The 20,891-nt window shown below is 40.7% G+C and overlaps 1 protein-coding gene across 1 annotated transcript in view; it reads right to left on the bottom strand.

Annotated features, from left to right (window-relative positions):
- Positions 1–20,069, bottom strand: part of fnbp4 (formin binding protein 4) — a 54,174-nt gene extending 34,105 nt beyond the window's left edge. The window contains exons 1-4 of the mRNA XM_059975337.1: positions 19,672–20,069; positions 7,341–7,436; positions 5,516–5,646; positions 4,912–5,131 (exon numbers count right to left, since the gene is read on the bottom strand). Of these exons, the coding sequence (XP_059831320.1) occupies positions 4,912–5,131; positions 5,516–5,646; positions 7,341–7,436; positions 19,672–19,780 (556 nt within the window). The 5' untranslated portion in view covers positions 19,781–20,069. The remainder of the gene's footprint in view (positions 1–4,911; positions 5,132–5,515; positions 5,647–7,340; positions 7,437–19,671) is intronic.
- Positions 20,070–20,891: the final 822 nt, after the last annotated feature.

Raw genomic sequence — 20,891 nt, 5'->3', positions numbered from 1 at the left:
TGACTAACAAAAGTTAACAATTGTTTTTTTTAAACTGAGGAGTGATATAAAGATATGATTAAAAACTATAAGCCTGAGGATGGGCCGTTTGGAATTCAGCAAAAACATGAAATTTGGCAAAGCAACCATAAGCAGCTATGATGTTGTGTTTATGATAGATTCCAGCTTTAAAATAGACAGGAATAGGAACCAACCATTACAAGATAAAAGGAAAAGGCATGAACTGCCCAGTAGTATAGAAAATATTTGACACAGGCATATGTTGAAGACCAGATAGAATACACAAAGTACATAGAGGGAATTGGAAAAAAATACAAGAGCAAAGATTGTTTGGAAAATGATTTGCAAGTCATTTAAAATGAAGCTAAAAGTAAAAAGTAAAGAAAAACTCATCAAGAACAAAAATACGCATGCATTCAGAGAGAATGGAGTGCTGAAGGAACATGTTGTATCACCGAATATAGTAAAATCATTAAGGTGAAGAGAACAGTGACACCGGATAGGATAAAAAAGATAAAGTTGCATGTTGAAAATATTGGTGCTTCTCAGTATATTGGAAAGCATTTTAGACAGGCAGGGGAAAATAGGGACCATGGAGGGAGGGGTGGGGGGGTGGAGAATACTGGATATAACTGGTTTGTTAGCTGTTTCAAAAAGCTGACAGACAATGGGCTAAGAGTCTCACTTCTATTCATTCTTATGTAAAGTTTAAGCAAGACATATGACATATCACAACCAGATTTAATATCACTAGGACAAGTCATGAAACTTGTTAACTTTACGGCAAAAGTATAATGAAATACATGATATAGAGAAAAAATTGAGTTATATTAAATACATATACAGTCAGCCCTCCTTATCCACGAGTTCCTCATGCACGAATTCAACCAACCGCAAATCAAGAAAACCCAGAAGTGCTCTTCAAGCACTTGTTGTTTGAGCATGTACAGACTTTTTTTTCTTGTCATTGTCTGCATTGTCTAAGCAATGCAGTCTAACAACTATTTTACATAGCATTTACATTGTATTAGGTATTATAAGTAATCTAGAGATGATTTAAAGTATACGGGAGGATGTGCAAGGGTTATCGTGGATTGGGATCGAAAAAAAATCGGAAGTTCTCTTACTAAGTAAGTTGTAATAGGTACATCCAGTATTATTTAGCATCAATTAGTCAAACGTTTGTCTTAGTATTCACTAAGGAGAAGGATATTGAATTGTGTAAGGTAAGGGAAACAAGTAGGGAAGTTATGGAAAATATGATGATTAAAGAGGAGGAAGTACTAGTGCTTTTAAGGAATATAAAGGTAGATAAATCTCCGGGTCCTGACAGGGTTTTCCCTAGGACCTTGAGGAAGGTTAGTGTAGAAATAGCAGGGGCTCTAACAGAAATATTTCAAATGTCATTAGAAACAGGGATGGTGCTGGTGGATTGGCGTATTGCTCATGTGGTTCCATTGTTTAAAAAGGGTTCTAAGAGTAGACCTAGCAATTATAGGCCTGTCAGTTTGATGTCAGTGGTGGGTAAATTAATGGAAAGTATTCTTAGAGATGGTATATATAATTATCTGGATAGACAGGGTCTGATTAGGAACAGTCAGCATGGATTTGTGCGTGGAAGGTCATGTTTGACAAACATTATTGATTTTTTTTGAAGAGGTTACGAGGAAAGTTGATTAGGGTAAAGCAGTGGGTGTTGTCTATATGGACTTCAGTAAAGCCTTTGACAAGGTTCTGCATGGAAGGTTAGTTAGGAAGGTTCAATCGTTAGGTATTAATATTGAAGTAGTAAAATGGATTCAACAGTGGCTGGATGGGAGATGCCAGAGAGCAGTAGTGGATAACTGTTTGTCAGGTTGGAGGCCGGTCACTAGTGGTGTGCCTCAGGGATCTGTACTGGGTCCAATGTTGTTTGTCATATACATTAATGATCTGGATGATGGGGTGGTAAATTGGATTAGTAAGTATGCAGATGATACTAAGGTAGGTGGCGTTGTGGATAATGAAGTAGGTTTTCAAAGTTTGGAGAGAAATTTAGGCCAGTTAGAATAGTGGGCTGAACGATGGTAGATGGAGTTTAATGCTGATAAGTGTGAGGTGCTACATTTTGGTAGGAATAATCCAAATAGGACATACATGGTAAATGGTAGGGCACTTTAGAATGCAGTAGAACAGAGTGATCTAGGAATAATGATGCATAGTTCCCTGAAGGTGGAATCTCATGTGGATAAGGTGGTGAAGAAAGCTTTTGGTATGCTGGCCTTTATAAATCAGAGCATTGAGTATAGGAGTTAGGATGTAATGTTAAAATTGTACAAGGCATTGGTAAGGCCGAATTTGGAGTATTGTGTACAGTTCTGGTCACGGAATTATAGGAAAGATGTCCAACAACATAGAGTACAGAGAAGATTACTAGAATGTTACCCGAGTTTCAACACCTAAGTTACAGGGAAAGGTTGAACAAGTTAGGTCTTTATTCCTTGGAGCGTAGAAGGTTGAGGGGGACTTGTTACAGGTATTTAAAATGATGAGGGGGATAAATAGAGTTGACATGGATAGGCTTTTTCCATTGAGAGTGGGGGGGGGGGATTCAAACAAGTGGACATGAGTTGATAGTTGGGGGCAAAAGTTTAAGGGTAACGTGAGGGGGAATTTCTTTACTCAGAGAGTGGTAGCTGTGTGGAACAAGCTTCCAGTAGAAGTTGTAGAGGCAGGTTCGGTATTGTCATTTAAATTAAAATTGAGTAAGTATATGGACAGGAAAGGAATGGAGGGTTATGGGCTGAGTGCGGGTCAGTGGGACTAGGTGAGAGTAAGTGTTCGGCACGGACTAGAAGGGCTGAGATGGCCTGTTTCCGTGCTGTATTTGTTATATGGTTATAGTATATATTTTACCTTTCTATGCATATAAAACGCTTAAGAACATATGTTTCAGCGCCGGGAGGATCGAAAACCCAATAATTAAACCACTGCGTTGCTTAGTAATAATTGTAATTTCATCAGGATAGGGCCTTTCTCACTTTATCTTTTAAAACTGTTCCGATCGTTGACCGACATAGCCTAACGCTTTTTCAATGACCGATGGCGTTTCACCTCTTTCTGATCGCTTTATTATTTCCACTTTGTTTTCAATTGTGATAGTGATTATTTTCGTGAACAGAAACACTGTGGATTCAGAGCTGTGCTGCCGGTTTCTAAGGTCCACCACATTGAGACAGGTTGAATAAGGGACTTGAGCATCTGCGTTTTTTGCTATCTGCAGGGGGTCCTGGAACCAAACCCTCGCCGATAAGGAGGGCCGACTGTATGTCTGTTAAGTAGTCATGTTTAAACAAGTAGTACAAAATAACAAATACAAGTTGTGAGATAGTGTTCTTGGTGTTTAATGTCCATTTAGAAATTGGATGGCACAGGGGAGAAGCTGTTTCTGAATCGCCGAGAGTGCTTCTTCAGGCTTCTGTACCTCCTTCCCGATGTTAACAGTGCGAAGAGGGCATGTCCTGGGAGGCGATGATTCTAATGATGGACACCGCTTTCCTAAGGCACTGTTCCTACGGAGGCTAGTACCCATGAGAGAGCTGACTAATTTTACAGGTTTCTGCAACTTATTTCAATTTTCTGCGGTAGCCCTTCACCCCCTAATTATCAGATGGTGATGCAGCCAGTCAGAATGCTCTCCACAGTACATTTGCAGAAGTTTTGAGTGTTTTAACTGACAAAACCAAATTTTCAGAGTAACTGATTCAGAAAACCAGGTAATTGCAAAGGTTCATAAACATTTTCTTGCAACTGTTTTCACGTTTTCCCATTACCAGCAAGATGGCGATGCGTGCAGGGATCTACCAAAAGTGTTTTTCTCTTTATAAAGTTTGTTTTTTTATGATTGCAAGACAACTCTATTCCAAGATCTTAGGGTACTACAGGGCTACTCTATCAGTGAACTGCTCATTGAGTGAGCAACTGGACAGGTGTCAGTTGAGCCCGAGATATCGGAGGAGCTGACCATAACAGTGGGACATTGTCTCTGACATTTCACTTGCAAATGCAAGACTCTGTTGGACAGCGACAATGTAAGTTGCTACAGGCCCGTAACCCTTGTATGGTGGAGGGGCAGTTGACATGGAAGCTGCGTAGCCTTGGCTTGAGGCCTCATCCTCGCTACAATCTCAGACTTGCCTGCTCCTGCAGACCAGGTGAGAGATGCAGAAATGCTGTAGTGTGATGTCTGTGCTCGGCTGGGGCCTGGCCTATCCCATTGAAGCTGTCCTCCCGTGTTGGAGCGGTGGAATGACAGGCTGGATGACGTAAATCTGTGCTCTGTCAGGAAACTGTACCATCGATTGCTGGACACTGTTGCTCAGGGTCTTGGCCTATATGTTCCTCAAACCCCCCCCCCTCCTCCGAGTGAATATGCTTCTTTGCTTGCTATTTTGAGTGTTTCGCATCTTGGCCCCAGAGGAACGTTGTCTTGTTCAGCTGTAATGATAATTAAACTTGATTTGTATATCTCACTTCTGTATGCCCTTTCGTCACCATCTGAAATTCTGCCAATAATGGTTGTATCATCAGCAAATTTATAGTTGACATTCGAGCTGTGCCTAGCCACATGGGTGTAGAGAGGGTAGAGCACATTGAGGTCTTCTGGTTAGGAAGTCGAGGATCCAGTTGCAGAGGGAGTCCTAGGTTCTGTAGCTACAGCCTATATCCTAAGCAATGTTATTGGTTATCCAGTGAATCCTGTAGATGGAAAGGGCAGAGACAGGTATTATATAATATAACAAGCACGTGGAGAGGCACATGAAGGTGTGAGGTTTAGAGGGATATAGGTTTGGTCCTATATTGCTCCCTGACTGTATTAAAGAACCATATAGAGCAGGTTTTAACCAAGCATAAAATTAATGTAGCACATACCTCCAGCCAGTGAGTACTGTGTATCATAGTGCCAATCAGCCGCCATGTTACTGCTCACTACCAGTGCATTCACTTCATTATCAACATGGTTGTTCGTAGCTTTTTGAGCATTTAATAAAGGTTTGGGTTCTGGACGTGGAGGTGTTGGTGCTGGAGCTTTTGCCTCAGTGGAAGGAGCTGATTCAGAAACGGGCAGAGGTGCTGTAATTGCATCAATTTCCTGTGGGCAGAAGACAAACATTACAGTCAAAGTACATCCACAACCCAGTGCATCCTTCATGGTGCAACCTCAGAAATATTTCAGTCCCACTTACAGGAAGGGAAAGTCACGATTAGCATGGAAAGGAAAGGAAAAGATGAGATTGGAAAATGGAGAAGCAGAGGAGCACCTGGGGAAGTCAGAACGTGGTCAAAGTGAGGTTGGAGTGAAAAGGCCAAGGCGACGATTCACTGGTACCCTCTCAGCAACAAGAGTGATAGAGTAGTGAATATGAAGAGAAAAGGTACAATTGGACAGTGCTGTGGAGAGGTGGGGAAGAGGAGAAAGAAGAGCAAGAGGAACGAGAGACAACACTAAAAAGATTAATGCTAGTATAATCCTCACCGCCATGAAATTTGCCAAAGTGCTGTCAATGTCTGCAGGTTTACTGGACCGTGGCTCCACCTCCTGTGGTTCAGTCTCAGGACTGTCCTCATCGTCACTATCTGTGTAAGCTCCAAGCAAGCCCAGACCACCTGAAAAAAGAGCAAGTTAAAGAAAATGACTGAAACAGTTACATGCCGGTTCATCCCATCCGAATTCACAGCCAAAAACAGCAACATGAGGTGCTGCATGAAAAACTACAATGCCACATTAGTAGTTCACCTCTAGTGTGGGCTGTTGGCAATATGTAAATAGCATCAGAATGTTGCAAACCGACAGATTATGAACTTGCCCAAAACTACAAAATACAATACAAGCAAGAACGAGGTGACCCACCATCTAATCCAAGAGACAAAATGGAGTGTTGTTCTAAATAGAAAAACAAGTCTTAGAATAACGAGAGATCTGCAAATGCATACACAAGAACCATATAAGCTAACCTACTGGATAGTTACAGAATGAAAATAAAGATGAAAGATTAATATTTGTCACATGTACATCAAAACATATACTGAATTGCATTGTTCATGTCGATGACTAACCCCAGTGCAAGATTCACCAAGCTTCCACCTCCAACATAGCATACCCATAACTCTAACTTTTTACATCTTTAGAATGTGAGAGGAAACAAGAGAACCTGGAGGAAAGGCACAAGGTCATGGCAAAAAAGTACAAACTCCTTAGAGACAGCAGTGGGAACTGAACCCTGAGCTGTAAAGTGTTATGCTAAGTGCTGACCTAATGGAAGTTGGCAGTAACTCAGAGACTGGAATAGAAAGGGAAATAGTAGGCTTCAATTGAACCACATCTCAAAGAATGTTCCATTCATTCTATAGACAACATCCGAAGGATACATTTTGCCTCATATTCACAATGCAGATGCCAACAGAACTGGTCTTAAAGTGTTAAATTATAAGAGGTGCACTGGCTTGGTTTGTGTCTGATTCCAGTCTGTAGCACTCTACAAATTCTATTCACACCACTGTTTAACTGCACTACATTCTTCAAATTCTCTCCCTAAATCTTCTTTGATCTCCTGTTCTGATGGCATTTTCTGAAGCCAATAATCAAAGTTTTGGGTCGATAATGCTGTTGTTTAGAATTTTGGGCATTACAATAAAATGGGCTTGTAAATACAAAGCATGGAAGGGTCAATGGTAAGTGATCTCAAAAGTTCAAAGTAAATTTATTATCCAACTGCATATATGGCACCACATACAACCCTGAGATACATTTTCTTGCAGGCATATCATTAATCCATATTAGAATTCATGCAAGACCACCAACAACTTGCACATTCAAACAATGTGCAAATGACAACTGTGCAAAGCCAAAAAGTAAAAAAAAACACAGCAATAATAAATAAATAAATAAATAGATAATATGAGATGAAGTGTCCTTGAAAGTGAGTCCATAGGTTGTGGGAACAGTTCAGTGATGGGTGAGTGAAGTTGACTGAAGTTATCCCCTTTGTTCAAGAGCCTGATGGTTGAGGGGTATTATCTGTCCCTGAACCTGGTGGTGAGTCATAAGGCTCCTGTACCTTCTTTCTGATGGCAGCAACAAGAGAGCATGACCTGGGTGGTGGGGGCCCCTGATGATGGATGCAGTTTTCCTGCAACACTTTGTATAGATGTGCTCAATGGTGCAGAGAGCTTTACCTGTGATGAACTGGGCTGTATCCACTACTTTTTGTAGGATCTTCCAACAAGACGCTCACAGCCCAGGAGACACATTTTAAAATTTTGAACTGAACCTTCTGGTAATTAAAACAGGATGTAGTTACCTGTAGTCCGGACTGCAGCATCTTTTGATGGCCCATTATTTGCACTGTTTGAAGTCGAATTAACAAATAACTGATCTGACCCATCTTCTTGCTCATCTGCAAAGAAGGGAGAACAGTCTGAATAATGCAGCATTGTACTGATATGGCACCATTGTACAGCAAAAACAAAGCCGTTCCGTCAACATAATTACACTGCCCCATCATGCTTCCACCAGCAAGGGCACTGGAAAGGCTGGCCATCTGAAACTCTTGAATTCCAAGTTAATGTGGTATCCAAAAATGAAATCCTGACATCAAGGCGGACTTCAATGGAATAGAGAGAAGCTAAAGACGGACATGTCCAAATAAATGGGATGGAGATTTAAAGTGCCAAGCAACTTAAAGTTCAAAGGCACCTTTGTGGATTTAATGGAGGCATTCTGCAAAGCAGTCAGCTAATCAGCATTTGGTTTTTGCAATGTAAAGGAGACCCCACTATCAACACCAAACTCAATACAGTGTTGTGCATTTAATCATTCAGTAGAATTAGAGTAATATTGTAAATTCTTGTTCATTTAAATAACATTACAGGTTATATGCAAAACTAAGTGAATTACATTTGTCATGATGCTACCAGGTGATACGATTAAACCAAGACTCATTTCTCTGCTCGTTTTCTTTTTAATTAGTTTAACGCTTTGGAGTTACAAAACCTAACAGTGGCGACGAGGTATTTTAAAAACAAACCTGAGATGGTTACTGACTTGTTGAAGCGTAGTAAGACATTAAGAGTTTTAAAAAAGTGCAGTGAAGACTGACGAGTAAAAAAAAAGCATTACGTGTAGAGACAGCAGAGTTTAAAAAAAGGCATTAAACAGACGAATTCACAGGTTCATAAACAGTGAGTAACAGGTGTTGATCATTTAAAAAAAAGTACATAAAATGGCTGGCTACATTATAAAGATAGACACATACAATCGCTCAATAGGCAACAGGCTCATCCATATTGAGTTAATTGAATAGTATCTGCAAGCAAATAAAATAGCTAATGAGAAACAAGTACCAATTTTGCTGAGTGCATTGAGTTTAAAGGCATACAGTTTGCTTTGAAATTTAACTGCTGCAATCAAACTAGCTGAAATGAACTTTGCTGATTATCATGAATGCAATGCAGGAACATTTAGAAACAAAACCATTGTTGATTGCAGAATGCTTTAGGTTTCATAAGCTAAATCAAAAGGAATCTACGTGGCGGAATTGAAGAGATTGACTGAGCATTGCCAGTTAGGCTTAATGATGCACTGGGAGATCATTTAGTTTATGGAACCTTACAAGAAAGCATTCAAAAATGGCTCCTAACTGAAGCACAACTTACATTTAAAAGAGCAGTTGAAATCGCAGTAGCAATGGAAACAGCAGAGATGCAATGGATGGAAATGAGCGTGAACAAAATTGCAGCATTGAACAGAAACTGGCCTGCCTGAACAAATTGTATTACTATGGTGGCAGGGGCTCATACACAAAACTAATGCAGATTTAAAGGCAAAACTTGCAGAAAATGCAACAAAGTAGGACACATACACAGAGCATGTCAGGCAGGCAAAAATAAATGGACTGCACAGAGAAGAGATTTCAAATAGAGCACTAATCTGCATGCTATTAATGAAAAAGCTGATAACGATGAGACTGACAGAGAGCTGGGTACCCTTGAGATTTACAATGTGAAAAGTAGCAATAGAACAGCAATATGACTTGCACCTGAAGCGAACAGTAAATTAATTTAAATGGAATTGGATTCTGGTTTGGCTGTTCCAGTCATTTCACAAGATGGGTTTGAACAGCATGTCAAAGATACTGAGCTGATATCCAACACAGAACTTCACTGGAGCAAAGATAATTCCTGAGTGATGGTGACGTTTGTAACAGTGAAATACAAGCAATGAAACAAGCAAGCCAGACTGAGCTTGTATGTGCTAAAAACAGGAGAACCAGCATTGTGGGGACACGATTGGCTGAGACAACTACAATTTGATTGGAGATCCATCCACCGTTGGCATGCAATAGACATAAATGAAAGTGATGTAATAAAGGTATTGATATCACAACTGTCTCCATGCTGTACACAATGAAATGTTGCCCAGAGGACAGAGAGATGTTGGTGCAAACCTCTGACTGGAAAGCATATTGGACTCATGCTGCTTAGAGGAAGTGTGAAAGTGACAAAAGCAGTGGAACAACCACAACATACCATGCAAAATGTGGCTTGATTTTAACTGGAAGAGAGCTCAAGGAGCTTCAGGGAAGTTACAAGTATTTGGCTTTTGTGAGTATAAAGAACCGAAATCTACTCTGTGTGCATGAACTTCAAGTGGGAGACAAAAAGCTTCCTGTAGAAGTAGATGCAAAGACCAAAGCCCAGCTGGATGAATGGAAAGCAAATATTAAAAAAAAGTCAAAAAAAAAACCAAAAACAGAAACAGAGGATTTGTCAGTGATGTAGTGGATGAGGAAACCAAGATGAGATCAGATCGTAAGGGGAACAATAGGATTATTAAGAAAATACTCCAGTGAACTAAATGGACCTTCCCAACATCAAAAGGCACAAATTAGAAGGAAAAGGAAGAAAGGTTATCCACAGTTGTCAGTACCAGCAAAGTGATCCCTCTTGTCAGGAAGGGCAGAACCCCACAAGAATAAGAAATCTTCCATACTGATCAAGTCTTTAGGCCTGAATGGGTCCATTTAAAATTTACTGTGCTGTGGATGTCAGTATAGTACAGGCAGTCCCCAGGTTACAAATGAGTTCCACTCCTGAGTCTGTCTTTAAGTCGGATTTGTACATAAGTCGGAACAATATGGTACTATTTAGCGTCAGTTAGTCAAACGTTTGTCTTAGTATATATTTTACTTTTCTATGCATATAAAACACTTAAGAAACATATGTATTCCAATAATTAAACCACTATGTTGCTTAGTATTAATTGTAGCTTTCATCGGGGCAGGGCCTTTCACATGCTCCATTATTCTCACTTTATCCTTTAAAATTGTTCTGATCGTTGACCGACTGTAGCCCAACGCTTTTCCAATGACCGATGATGTTTCACATCTTTCCAAACACAGTATTTCCACTTTATTTTCAACCGTGATTGCTTCCTGTCAACAGAGCAAAAACACTGCGGGCAGCGGGTCCCAAGCTGCGCTGGGTTCTAAGGACCATGGCACTGAATTCCCTGGATCCTAAAGTCCACCGCACCGAAATAGGTTAAATGGGACAAGTGGGGGCTGTGCTGTGTTGACAAGTGGGTATTTGATCCTCCACAATATTCCATGTGGGAATTTAAACCAGAGGTAGCAGTGCTTTTTTATCGAGGTCGAGTTGCGAGCTCGACATCAACCCGGCACAAATGGAGAATGCGCTCGGGAGTGGTCTGTCACTGGATTGAACTCTGGAACCTCCATTCTTGAGCCTGGAGCTAATCTCACTGCACCACCAGCCCACTGGTAAAGGGGGGGGGGGGGGATGAATCTTGCTAAGAAAATTTAAAGCCAAATACAAAGTTACACACGCAACAGAGTCAACGGCAACAACTTAAAATGGCCGACATCGTCACGATCCGACTTAAAATGGCGGACGGCGTTCTCCTTCCTTGGTTCATAAGTACGAGTTGTTTGTAAGTCGGACTTTCATAACTTGGGGATTACCTGTAGTTCTATAATATAAAATACTATGTATATATTGAGGTGCATTCTCTGTTGATTTGGAGTTTACAGCTAAGCAAGAGGGAGTGGTGTACTTAATAATTCAGTTGTTGAGTAATATTGTAAATATAGTGTTCGATTAAGCATTCTTATTCATTTAAATCAGGGGTTCCCAACCTTTTTCTAATGTCATGGACCAATTGCTTAAACAAGGGGTCTGTGGACCCCAGGTTGGAAAGCCCTGGTTTATATTATTATGGGTTATTTGTAAAACTAAATGAATTACATATGTCATGGCACTGCCATGTAATACATTCACGTCTCACTGAAAGAACAAACTAAGACTCATCTCTCTCGTTTTCCTTTGAATCAGTTTAACGTTTTGGAAGTTACAAAACATAATAGGAAGTGTAAATGAATGCTGCTTCATCTGGAAAGACTGACCTTAGCTTCTACTCTAACTTTTCTATATTCAATGTAACTTCTGATATTTTCAAGATATTTTCCTTGAATATTCTGAAAGCATCATTCCATAACAAGTTCATTCTTATTGTCCAGCTACTCCAATGCAATACTTTTAAACCTCTTATCACCCTCCAGGGACTCAAACATGCTTTTCATGTGAAGCATTGAAAAGACTGTAAAAGATTGAGTATTTATACCAGCATCTACTTGATAAGATGGAAAATTGCCCAGATGCATGCCCAAACCAGCTAATTGCCACTGCCTCAATCATTGACGTCTTACTAAAAAATAAATTTGCCAATACTCAATTTGTATTTTGCCTTCAAACCTCTTTGCATCCTTGTTCAAATATCATTACACAGTGCAATGCCAAGGTGGCATAAAATAACAAGGTAGCATGTAACTGAGGGACCCACTAAACCAGCTGTAAAATCGCCCCTCATAATTTTGTATATCACAATTGGATCCTCTGTAGCCACCACACCTCCAAGGAAATAAATCTAAATCATAGTCTCTCACCATAACTAAACTGCTTCATCACAAGTACTATCCTGGTGAATCTCTTCTATGCTCTCCCTAGTGCAATTACATCCCTTCTGTTGTGTGAAGACCAGAATTGCACACATTTCTAAGCTGTAGCTGTACCAAAGTTCACGTACCATAACTTCTCTTTTCCTATATTTTGCATTCCAGGTAACAAAGGCAAGTACACCCAATGACAATTTTATTAGGACAGGAGTGGAACCCAGTGTAATCTTCTGCTGGTATAGCCCATCTACTTCAAGAGTCAACACGCTGAGAGTTTGGAGATGCTCTTCTTCTGCACACTACTGTGGTAACACATGGTTATTTGAGTTACTGTCCCCCTCCTGTCAGCTTGAACCAGTGTGGCCATTCTCCTCTGACCTCCTTCATTAACAAGGTGTTTTTCTCACAAAATTGCCTTTCACTGAATGTTTTTGCTTTTTCCCCATCAATCTTTGAAAATTCTAGAGACTGGTGTGCATGAAAATCCCAGGAGATTGCAGTTTCTGAGATATTCACACCCTTCTGGCACCAACTGAACCTCTTGACCATGTCTACATGTTTCTATGCATCGAGTTGCTGTCACAAATATTTCCAATGGTTACCTAATAAAGTGGCCACTGAGTGTATATCATATGACTTAACTACTTTAACTCTTGGCTTTGGTAATTTTGAGCATGCTTGGACTTCTATTCCACAATATTCTGTATGCTCCAACATTCGCAGTGTATATCCTTGTCTTATTAGCCCCACCTAAACAGAATTAAACTCTATATGTTACTGTTCTACCCATTTTACCTAGGTAACCCAAGATGATTCTCCTCAATATGAAGACCTATTTTTAATGTCATCTGTGAACCCAGCAATCATACCTCATACACCCACATTCTAATTATTAATGCATCTAACAATAAAGGACCCAGCACTAATGGTCACAGCATCTAATCACAGGAACAATCCTCCACAACCACTCTTTGCCTTCTATTACCATAGAACACTACAGCACAGTACAGGCCCCTCAGCCCTCCATGTTGTGCCGACCCATATAATCCTTAAAAAAAAGTACTAAACCCACACTACCCCATAACCCTCCATTTTTCTTTCATCCATGTGTCTGTCCAAGAGGCTCTTAAATACCCCTAATGTTTTAGCCTCCACCACCATCCTTAGCAAGTCACTCTAGGCACTCACAACCCTCTGTGTAAAAAAACTTACCTCTGATGTCTCCCCTAAACTTCCCTCCCTTAATTTTGTACCTATGCCCTAAACCAATTTGCCAACTTGATCACAGGCTTTAGCCTTTTGCACCAGTCTGCTGTGGGAACTTGTCATAGTCTCAATAAAGTTCATATGGCAAAAACTCTTTCTTTACTTAACTGATGCACAGCAAGACAACAGGAAAATCTACATTTGCAATATACTAGAAAACAGACTTTAACGCACTGAATCAAAATATCCTGAGGCTGTAAGTCAAAACATTTCCAAATCTTCTATAAATTTGTCTGGACTCCAACCTTTGTGTTAAGTCTCACATAATTAACCACAAGTCAGCCAATCTTTCTGGTGGAAATATTTAGACCGCAAGACATACATACAAGCAGAATTAGGCAATTCAACCCTTTGAGACTGCTCTACCAAATGATCCTGAGATTTATTTTTCCTATCAACCCCATTATTCTGCCTTCTCCCTGTAACCATTAGCCCTTACTAATCAAGAACCTATCAACCTCTGCTTTAAATATACCTAATGGGTTGGCCTCCACTGCCTTCTGCGTCAATAAATCCACAGATTCACCATCCTCTGGCTGAAGTAATTCCTTACCTGTTCTAAAGGAAGATCCTTCCATCTTGAGGATATGCCCTCTGGTCTTAGACTCTCCCACTACTAGAAACTTCCCCTTCACATGCTCTCTCTCTAGGTCTTTCATTCAATTTTACCAGAGCAGATTACAGGAAGAGCCAGTACAGATATATCGCTTTTTTGGAGGAGAACCCATTTCCAATGGCAAATTAGCACAGGTCAAGGATATAAGAAAATCATGCAAAGCAAAGAGTAAAATTTAAGATTCATTTAAGATTCTTTAAGATTCATCTTCTTGCAGGCAGCCACAAAACAAAAAGCACAACAAAACTCATTAAACAACCTACGTAACAAAGATCAAACAATGTGCAAAAAACAGATCAAATCGTGCAAACAATAAAAAAGTAAACAAATAACACAGAACATAAACTGCAGACTCCACAATCACACAGCCAGTTCAGTGCTGAGTCGAGTAAACCTCAGAGTCCTTCACCCTTGGCCTTGACGCTTTGATCTTTTAATCTTGCTTGGCACTTAAATCAGCCAAACATTAGTCAATTTTTCACTCTTAGGCCCGGTCCCGCCACTTGGATCTAACCCCAGATCTGCTTCAGCAATTTGTAGCACAAAAATGCCAGGTCATACAGAGGGTTCAAAAGCACCCCCCCCCCCCGCCCCACTCAAGAGGAAGTCCAGAAAAAGTATAATAGAATAGCTAGCAGCTTTGTTTGTCAACTGAAGCATGTGGGAGATGGGAACATCAAGACAACTGCTGGAGGCCATGTGTGTGACATTTTAGAAACAAACCAGCAGCAAAAGAGTTCACACTGGAGTCTGGTTTTGATATTAATACCACTATCTTTATTAGTACCTACTTATAATATTGTAATTTAAACAAGATAAGCAAAAGTCAAGTGTTTTGTGCATAAATGTGTGTAAATATAACTCCCAAACTATTGAGCCTGGGGGAACAAAGCTTAAGAGTCTTGAGATGGTAAAGTAGGAAAGTTCAGTAATCCAAGAAATAAATGATGGGAGAGAGATATTTGTAATCCAAGATAAATGTAGAGAGATGACTATTATGTCGAATTCCACAGGTAAACAAAAACCGTCAAAGATCTTGTCCATTGAATCAATCCAAAGTCCACTTAGATACATCGCCCAAGTGACCTGTCACAGGAATGTTGTCTTCAAGTGATTACCACATAACACCCAGGTAAGGGTTAACATCAAGTGGTCCCACAGGACATTCCTAAATCCACTCCTTTGGATTGTACGAAGTGACAGACACACATTCTGCAGCAAACCTTGCCCCGGAAGTTCTAAAGTTCAAGTCTTACTCAGACTATAAGAGTAGTTGTTCTGTCTCTCTTGTTCCAACTGACTGTTTCCCTCTCTCTTTCTTTGTAAAAATCAGAAGTGAGCTGAGAAAGCTGCCGGCTGACATCATTGTTAGTCCCACCTCATTAATGCACTCTCTTAAAGTGACAGTCCACAGCAAACGAAACCTAGGGATTTGTAACAGTGTGTGGGCAAGAGAGACAGACAGATAAAGTCTGTTAAGCTAGGTCTGTCATATCTAATCAGCAGGCTTTTGTCTCCTCTCTCATTGTGGAAGGGGTGACGCCTCTTTCCTTTGTGGCAAGTAGAAGTGCTGGATTCTGGACTGTAGCTTTTGATGGACCCAGATCATAGTCTCTTTGGGGTACTTTGCTGCTGCATGAGGGGCTTTGGAGTTCTAACCTTCTTTTGTCATCCTTTGTGGGTTTCTTCTGTTTTGCAAATGTCTGCTAAGAGTAAGAATTTCAGGTTGTATACATTCTCTGATAGTAAATGGAACCATTAATTGTAAAGCGTCACCTTGTCTTGTTAGTGCCACCTTTATGGGAATGATATCAAGGAGAAAGGACTGACTGAAGATGATGGACTTACAGGGTGAACATGGTTGCACGTTTACTCATTACTGAATTCAAGGTGAAGATAGATAGCCTTAATCATCTGGAGTTCTGGAAGTGGAGATAAGGATCTAACTCTGCCACATACACCATGGTTAATCTATGCTGAGATCATTTGATAGGACAGCATCAGGGAATATCAACAGCAACCACACACAAAAAAAAGACATTCTACAACCAACTTGACGGTCCCTCCCAAGACTGCTCGGAATGGAGAATCTCACAACATCTACTTCAGTAGTGAGTGAGCCACCCAGAGATTCTGTTGACACTCTGAACCACTTAGACCACTGAATGGTAAGAGACCTCTATACAGGAAAGGAACCCATTTAGACTTGATCTTGGATGGAAGTGCAAGGGAAATGTATTATCAACTCAAATTTTAGTCCAAGCTTTGAAGATCTTAAAGTATGATAAGTATAATGTTAGTATTCATCCAGCTGTGAGGGAAAAACTTCAAGATTAATGGAAAAATGGAATATCTTTTCCTAGAGTGAACTGAAAAAAACTTTTAAACTAGTGATAGCTCAGTGCTTGTTGCAGTCATCAAAAGCCTAATGTAACTAGCTGCTACTCAGCTTCACCACAGCAACACCATTTACACTTAAAATGCACTAATGGGTTTCTTTTCCATTTCTGACCATTGCATCGTATACTTAGATTGAATATGGCCAGTTCAAATAACGCAGTCTCTATCTACATTAACCACATTCTAAAAAACAGAATCTTATATTTAACACATTTTGTATCATAATGAAATAACAGCATACCAACTCTCTGATGGCTATAGAGCAATACAATTCTTAATGTACCTACAGGTTGAGTACCACTTACCCAAAATGCTTGGGGCTGGAAGTGTTTTGTAATATATAATGAGAGCGCTTTGGATCACCATTATTTCTGACCCTGAATTTGTGTGCTCTGGGTATAAATCTTTGATTTACACTTGCTTATCACACATCTGCACTGATGTAGCCGCTCAGCTCATTAGATTTTCATCAGTGACAATCTTGGCAAATTCATCAATGAATTTCTCAGCTGCTTCATGATCAGCGGATATTTTATTATCGCAAATCTTAAAAAATTTACTATGCCTTTTCTTAAATTTCTGCAACCAGCCTGCTAAATATTCACAATTACCTCTAATATTCAATTCCTTGTGATAGATCTTTGCTTGTTTCATGATCAGCATATGTTCACACTGATACTGATGAATCCACTTTTTCAATACATAACAAGGTCTTCACTTTTCACTTTATGCAGTGTTTTTCTAGCTTTCATCAACTTCTGATCATTGCATAAGTGAGATCACTTGTCAGAACTGTGTAGTACACAGAGAATCTTCCTCGCACGTTGTGGAATTTTCCATTTGTGATGTCACAGCTCTCAAAAAAATTCGGATTTCAGAGGTTTTTGGACTTTGGAGTTTTGGATAAGGGGTGTTGAACTTGTACGAGACTAAAAGCAGCAGAACATTTTTCTAACAATATGCACAAAGTTTTAAACAATATGTATTTTAAGCAGTAATAAATTGGTTAAAATTGTAATAATATTTAGCTAGCACATTTTGACATGAACAGGTTGGTTATATTTGAACTTAGTAATAAGTACATATTGGGAATGGTGCTCAGCTGATGATAGGGAAAAGGTGAAGAATACCAGTGAAGGTGACAGAAACACAACATACAATGTTTCCATTTAACATGGTGAAACTGAAAATGATGAGTTGGGCACAATTTACATCTATCCGATATGCATTCGTGTGAAAAGTCACATAATAAATTCATCCATCCAATAAAATATTATTTAAATTAATGGTTAGTTGTGTTTCCAAAACATCATATCATATGATCACATGATACTTTGCATTGAAATGTAAACCTATTATTTCCGAGTACTTTTACTAAGGTTATTTTCAGTCTTGTTTTACCATCTCATGCACGCCTGTAAATGCTGGTCTTGGTGGGACTGTTTGCACTCAATATGGACTATTTTGTACAAAATCAATTATCATCTGACCTGTGCAGAATCAGAAGCTACTGAAAAATCTCCACATACCCTGCCATATGACCACAAAAGATTATTCTCACAAAAACATTGTCTAACCTCTACTTTGCACATTTCTTGTGTAATAATGAAGTAGTGGGAATGAATAATATGGAAATCTTGCTTGTTTTTCATGCAAAACTGAACAGCTATACAAATTCTTAAAATACCACTATATTCGACAAAGAATCAACTTTCGCGCTATGAAATAATCCAAGAACTTAAAATTTTTCAAGCAACACACAAAATACTAGAGGAACTCAGTAACACAACCCAGACACATTATAGGACCCCAACAGACTCACAGGTGAAGTGTCACCTCACCTGGAAGGACTGTTTGGGACCCCGAATGGTAGTAAGGGAGGTGTAGCACCTGCTCCACATGCAAGGATAAGTGCCAAGAGGGAGATGGATGAATGGACAAGGGAGTCACTTAGGGAGCGAGCCCTGTGGAAAGCACAAAGTGGGGGAAGATGTGCTCGGCGATGGGATCCCGTTGCAGATAGCTAAGTTCCAGAGAATTACGTGCTGAAGGTTGGTGGGGTGGTGGGTGAGTGATCGTACACTGTGTCTCGTGGTCCTGGTGTGGCCTCCTATATATTGGTCAAACCCAAAGCAGATTCGGAGACCGCTTCACCGAGCCTGCCAGAAGTAGTAAGATCGCCCAGTGGCCATCCATTTTAATTCCACTTCCCATTCCCACATGTCAACTCATGGCATCTTCTACTGTCACGATGAGGCCACACTCGGGTTGGAGGAACAACACTTTATATTCTGTCTGGTTAGCCTCCAACCTGATGGCATGAGCATCGTTTTCTCAAACTTCTAGTAATGCAACCCCTCCTTCACCATTCCCTTTTTCCTCTCCCACCTTATCTCCTTGCCTGTTGATTGTCTCCCCCGGTGCTCCTCCCTTTCTTTCTTCTATGGCTTTCTATCTTCTACAACTAGATTCTTCCTTCTCCAGCTCTGTACCCCTTTCACCAATCAACCTCCCAGCAGCTTTCCTTCGCCTCCCAGTTTCACCTAACACCTTGTGTTTCTCTATCCTGCAAACAATTAATTCAAACTGCTGAATAATGCTTGTTTTACCACAGATTATAATTTATAACAACCATAGAGACACTTCAGTTAATTTGAACAAGCAGTTGGGGAAGTGGTGTGCCTTTACTGCTTACATCAACAGTAATTGTGGGTTAATCTCAGGGAGCACAGCAAAATGCACAGGGGATTGTGCAACACACTGGCCAAAACCAAGAGATTAATGGATTGAGTATGCCAGCCCACAGTCTTAATCTAAACTTATTCAGCATTGCAATAACTACAGAACTTTTCCAAGAATTCTATTATTGTATTGCCACTTTACATTTGGATGACAGCTCCATGACTAAAGTAATTGCTTTGTAGCACTGTTTTCTTGAAAAAGTTACATCTGCCGCTCGCAATCCTCCTGAATCCATCCAGAATCCAAGGAGCTTTCAACAGTAACAAATAAGATGCCAACTATCTTTCTATCCACTTCATTCAGAATATTGAACATAGACTTTCAGGTGGGATTGTTAGCACCTGTACTTCTTTCCTCAATGAAATTGACAACACATTGCAAATAACCTTTTAGTCCAATATGGCCAGTTAAAATAAAGCCTAATATCGTTCAGTGGAACATATTTTACAAATAATTATGAAACAGTCATATAAATGCTCCCCATTGCTCATTTTCTGGAGTAACTTAAAATCTCAATTCCCAAGTGGCTTCAATGCAACTTTATAACCCCTATCAGCTTGCCGCCTCCAAGAGCCCATTGATAGTTCATATGCCCAATGCCCTCCCTCCTGCTAGACTCCGGCCTCCTCAGCTCACCATCCGAGCCCGAGCCTGAGCCGCGATCCTCCTTCTTGTGACCGGATTCCAGCTGAAGGATCGGCCGCCGCCGACTCTGCTGCAAGTTGATCCGCGTCTTCTTCCCCATTAAAATTATCTCTGGGCACGGCCTCGGCCGTCGCTCGCTGCAGAGCCCGGATGGGCCTAATCCCCAACCGCTCTCGGACCCCTGCTCCGGCCTACTTCTCCCGCGCCTTCGGGGTTCCGGTCAGGGCCTGCTCCTTCCGTCACCCTCTGGGCGTCGGTTAGGGCTTGATCCACCCGTCACTCTAAGGGTTACGGGTCGGACCGCCTCTGCTGCTCCAGTTCGGGCCTATTGCTTCTGCAGCTCTCCGCGTTCCGGCTCGTACCGGCGCGCTTGCGGTGACTTCACCACGTAGATCGTGTAAGCGGTGATGTCATGACGTTGGGTTCGCGCGAGACCCGTTGACGGCTGACCGCTGAGGTTGGTGTATTAGTGCCGGCCTCTAGTGGCACCGGTTCTGTCGGTTTAAAAATGTAAGTTAACACTTTGTCTGAGGTTGTACCGAAGTCGTCCTCCATTTTCCTTTCATTCAAGTGTCTAAGATTCTCTTAGATGCTCCTAATGTATCTGCCTCTATCATCACTCTCAAAACCCACATTTAACTCCCCTCCCCATTGTAATCTCCTCCAATCACCCTAAAATTATGCCCCCTTGTATGAGACATTTGCATCCTGGGATAGATTCTCCAGCTGACCACTCTATCACTGCTTCATCATCTTGTATACCTCTATCAACTCACTTCTCATCCTCCACTGCAAAGAGAAAAGCCCTCCCTTTTTCCCTCAACCTGTCTTCGTAAAACACGCTCCCCACTCCAGGCAGCATCCTGGTAAATCTCCTTTGGACCCTATCCAAAGCTTCCATATCCATCCTGTAATAAGGCATCTCAGTACTGAACATAATATACAAAATGCTGGAGGAACTCAGCAGGCCAGGCAGTACCAATGGGAAAGATTAGTTGACGTTTCAGGCCAAGACCCTTTGGCAGGACTGGAGGAATAAAAAAGCTGAGTAGACTTAAAAGCTAGGAGGAGGGGAGGTAGAAACATAAGGTGACAGGTGAAACCTGAATGGGGAGGAATGAAGTAAAGAGCTAGGAAGTTGATTGGTGAAAAGATACACGGCTGGAGAAAAAGTCCACCAGAAAAAGTAGGATCTCCCAGTGGCCAACCAT

Source organism: Hypanus sabinus, chromosome 7 (assembly GCF_030144855.1).
Source record: "Hypanus sabinus isolate sHypSab1 chromosome 7, sHypSab1.hap1, whole genome shotgun sequence".
In the NCBI taxonomy this organism is placed as follows: Eukaryota; Metazoa; Chordata; class Chondrichthyes; order Myliobatiformes; family Dasyatidae; genus Hypanus; species Hypanus sabinus.
The sequence above is the reverse complement of the archived record's forward strand: the minus strand, read 5'-3'. Positions and strand labels throughout refer to the sequence as shown.